A 3,489-nucleotide genomic window follows, 5' to 3' on the forward strand; every position below is an offset into this window, starting at 1 on the left:
CTGGGCGCAATTCCTTAACTGTAGCCTCTGTTTAACGCAACAGTAAAATGTGTACTTGGATGAAAAAACGATTCTTCGCGGCAGGGGATCGTATTCCAGGGACCTGCCCGAAACGCTACGCGTACTAGTGGCTGTACAAGAATGTAACAACTCTTGTATATATTTAAAAAAAAAAAAAAAACTCTCTGTGGGGGGTTCAGATCACAATGGTTTTATCATTGTCATATTCCATGTAGTAGTTGTGTCGACATGACCCGATTCTCTCCAATCATTTGTTAATGGTTTCCAGGTGGGAGAGGAAGGTAATTACCCGCCTTGGTAATATGATGAGTCTTGTGTTTTTAGATGTATATCACATTCACTGTCTTCAAAGTAACCACTCCTTCTTCAGTGTGGTGATAATGTCAAGGAACAAATCTCCAGACAGTGAATCTTGAACAACCACACTGTCGCTGTTTTATCATTAACTATACTGCATCTCGACATCAATTACTCAGCTAACTTCCACTACCCTAAAGCATCTTCCTTTCCTTTAGGTACTGGGCGGTAACCCAGGTCGACTACATCCACTCCAGGAACGGCACTCGCATCGGCATCATGATCCTGATGGTGTGGCTGACGGCGGTGGTCGTCTCCATAGCTCCGCTCTTTGGTTGGAAAGACCCGGACTTCCTGGTGCGGGTCAATGAGCAGAAGAAGTGTTTAGTCTCGCAGGACCTCGCCTACCAGGTGTTTGCTACCATGGCCACCTTCTACGTGCCCCTCACTGCCATCCTTATCCTCTACTGGAAGATCTTCCAGGCAGCCCGCAAGAGGATCCACAAGAGCAAGTTTGGGGGCAAGAAAGAGGCCAAGCAGAAAAAAAATAGCAACAAGCCAAAGGTGAGGCCTAAGGTAAGACAAGCCAAAGGCAGCTGGCAGAGGTTGAGGGGACAAGTGCCATGGACTTGACAAGAAATGGCCGAGGGATAAACGTTCAAGGTAATGACTTTAAGGATGAAATGTGAAGGTAAATACTTCAGGAAAGGTTAAAAGGTAAACAATTCAGGTTAATATAAGAAAGCAGCAGCTTCAAATTGAGTATTGAAGGCAAAATAAAAACTTGCTTAACTCACACTCAGAATCTTAGAGATGGAGAATCAGTAAATTTAATGAAACTAAAGATGGAGTTTGCAGTAAATTTTGCACCACCAACACATAAGCAGCACCAAAATTTTGGCAAACATAAATACGAATTCAATAGATTTTTCAATCATTTTGCCATCTTTGATAACGCTATCTCAAACTTTTGCTTGTCTTATAAAATGGCTTAGTATAGATGCTCTACAAAAATGTGTCACATCAGTTTAAAACATAGAGGTTAACCCTGTTTTTGATAATCCATTTAGTAATTCTACTCCGAATGACATTTCACCAGCAGCCACTGATTATTTACCTATTACCACTATGGCAAGCAAATGTAATTTTGTTCTATATTGGCCTGTTCCTGAGAAAAGAAAGATAAATATCCAATTTATGCCTGTGATATTTAATCTCAAAATCTTGTAACATAAACGTTATTTAAAAAAATTAAAAATCTTGTAACTTTTATCCGATTTAAACACAAATGAACTACAGATGTACTCATTGTATTTGGTTACTTAAAATAATAATAGTCATAATTTATGCTTCAACAGTAAGTGTAAACAACTGTACATGATACTGTTGTAGGGAATTACAGATTTTCAGTGTAACTATGAGTATAATCAGCATTTGTAGGCGTGCTGATAGTAAGTCTCCCTCCTTCCCTCCACAGGCTCACAGAGGAGGGGCAGACACGAAGCCCAACGGTGTAACTGAACACCAGACCACCGCCTTCACCACCATCAGTAGCGGGTCGCCGGACAAGTCGTCGAACAATGGCGCCGTCTCCGTTTCGTCCCACATTTCCGAGGTCTCCAAACTTGAGATGCTGCCGAAGGAGCATCCCAAGAAGACTAAGAAGGAGACCCTGGAAGCCAAGAGGGAGAAGAAGGCCGCTAAGACCCTCGCCATCATCACGGGAGCTTTCGTCATCTGCTGGTTGCCCTTCTTCGTCACGGCCCTGCTGATGCCCATCTGCCCAGCCTGCTACTTCTCCGACGTCATGTTCTCCATCTTCCTCTGGCTCGGGTACTTCAACTCTACCCTCAACCCCATCATCTACACCATCTTCAGTCCGGAGTTCCGCGAGGCCTTTAAGAGGATTCTCTTTGGTAGAAAGAGTAACCAAAGGTACAGGCCAGGGAAGGTCCGCTAATATTCACATTAGGTCGGGGGACATCCGGAAACTTTAATATAAGATGTAGGTGCCCTAATTATACAGAACTACAGGTATAAAAAGCTTACAGTGATATTTTTAACTCGAGTTAGTGCTTCTGTGGGAAATCACATACTATGACACACTTGTGTAAGTGGTTTGGGTATATAACCAATCACTGATGGAATTATACACATTGTGAAGTACGACTTGCGATGTGCACTTATGACTGCAAGTCAGACTCAAAAACGGATGATTTGACTCGCCAATCATCAAGTGCTAAAAAGTGGATTAGCGAACAGTTAACAGTTGATAAACGTGTGACTGTTTGCAATTGCTGTAACTAGTGAATTTGCAAATCATTTCATTGAGAGAGAATCTCAGGATTAGGTTCTAAGATGCCGTTATAACTTATTTAGTTTTGTGTAAATATACCAAAATGTTTGAAGGTGGAAATACAAAACTGAACAAAATTGTGTTGGGTGTAAAACCTTGACGTCAAAAACATGAGTTGACGAGGAACAATAGGAAAACATTGCCAACGTTGAAATATTTGTAAGAGATAGAAAAAAAACACACCTCAGTGAAAAACGATTAAAAGCCGAAAATTTTAGACCTTGTAGGATGGCATGTAAATAAAATGCCTTCCAGAAATACCAGTTTCGGAGTACAGATGACAGTTTTTAATTGTAAACTCGGTGCAAATAGTAATAAAGAAAATACTTATTTCGGTGCAGCAGAAAATATCTAAATGGCAATAAAAAAAAAATGCATAATATATTTCAAAACACAGACGTCATGGAATTACGTTTTCGTTCACCTCTCTGACGTCCTAAGTTAAACCTTAACAACCTCTGAGGTCTTGAGTTAACCCTAATAACCTCACGCATATCTTGTAATAAAGCAACATATGTCCACGCTAATAAAACTGTTCGAAACGACTAACAAAAATTACTTAAAACAAAAAATTATTGAAAATGGAGACACAATGCAGGGAGCATTGATAGCGGAGAACAACGATGTCCGACTACCCACATAAAGACGTGACATTCAGGAGGGAATGGAAGACACATTTAGGAACGTGATAGTTTTAGTAAACAGCAGTTTACTAGTGCAGAAAACCTGAAGTGTATATTTTTTCAAACTGAAACTAGCAACCCGAACTGCTAAAACTAAGTGACAACTATCAAACCGTTCACGTCTCACCACAC

At 40.6% G+C, this 3,489-nt stretch overlaps 1 protein-coding gene across 2 annotated transcripts; it reads left to right on the forward strand.

Annotated features, from left to right (window-relative positions):
* Window positions 1–326: 326 nt before the first annotated feature.
* Window positions 327–2,278, forward strand: LOC123751347 (5-hydroxytryptamine receptor). Of its 2 annotated transcripts, none has more exons than XM_069311874.1 (2): window positions 327–894; window positions 1,796–2,278. In XM_069311874.1, the coding sequence occupies exons 1-2, from the start codon at window positions 598–600 to the stop codon at window positions 2,276–2,278; spliced, it is 780 nt and encodes a 259-aa protein (XP_069167975.1). In that variant the 5' UTR covers window positions 327–597. The 2 variants fall into 2 exon arrangements, with proteins under 2 accessions (XP_069167975.1, XP_045589401.2); XM_045733445.2 differs by having other exon boundaries at window positions 327–882.
* Window positions 2,279–3,489: the final 1,211 nt, after the last annotated feature.

Source organism: Procambarus clarkii, chromosome 70 (assembly GCF_040958095.1).
Source record: "Procambarus clarkii isolate CNS0578487 chromosome 70, FALCON_Pclarkii_2.0, whole genome shotgun sequence".
Taxonomy (NCBI): Eukaryota; Metazoa; Arthropoda; class Malacostraca; order Decapoda; family Cambaridae; genus Procambarus; species Procambarus clarkii.

Coding starts and splice junctions, on each gene's coding strand:
- LOC123751347 (XM_069311874.1), top strand. CDS start 598: ATGATCCTGATGGTGTGGCTGACGGCGGTGGTCGTCTCCATAGCTCCG. Junction 895..1,795: donor AGCCAAAGGTGAGGCCTAAG/GTAAGACAAGCC, acceptor TTCCCTCCACAG/GCTCACAGAGGAGGGGCAGA.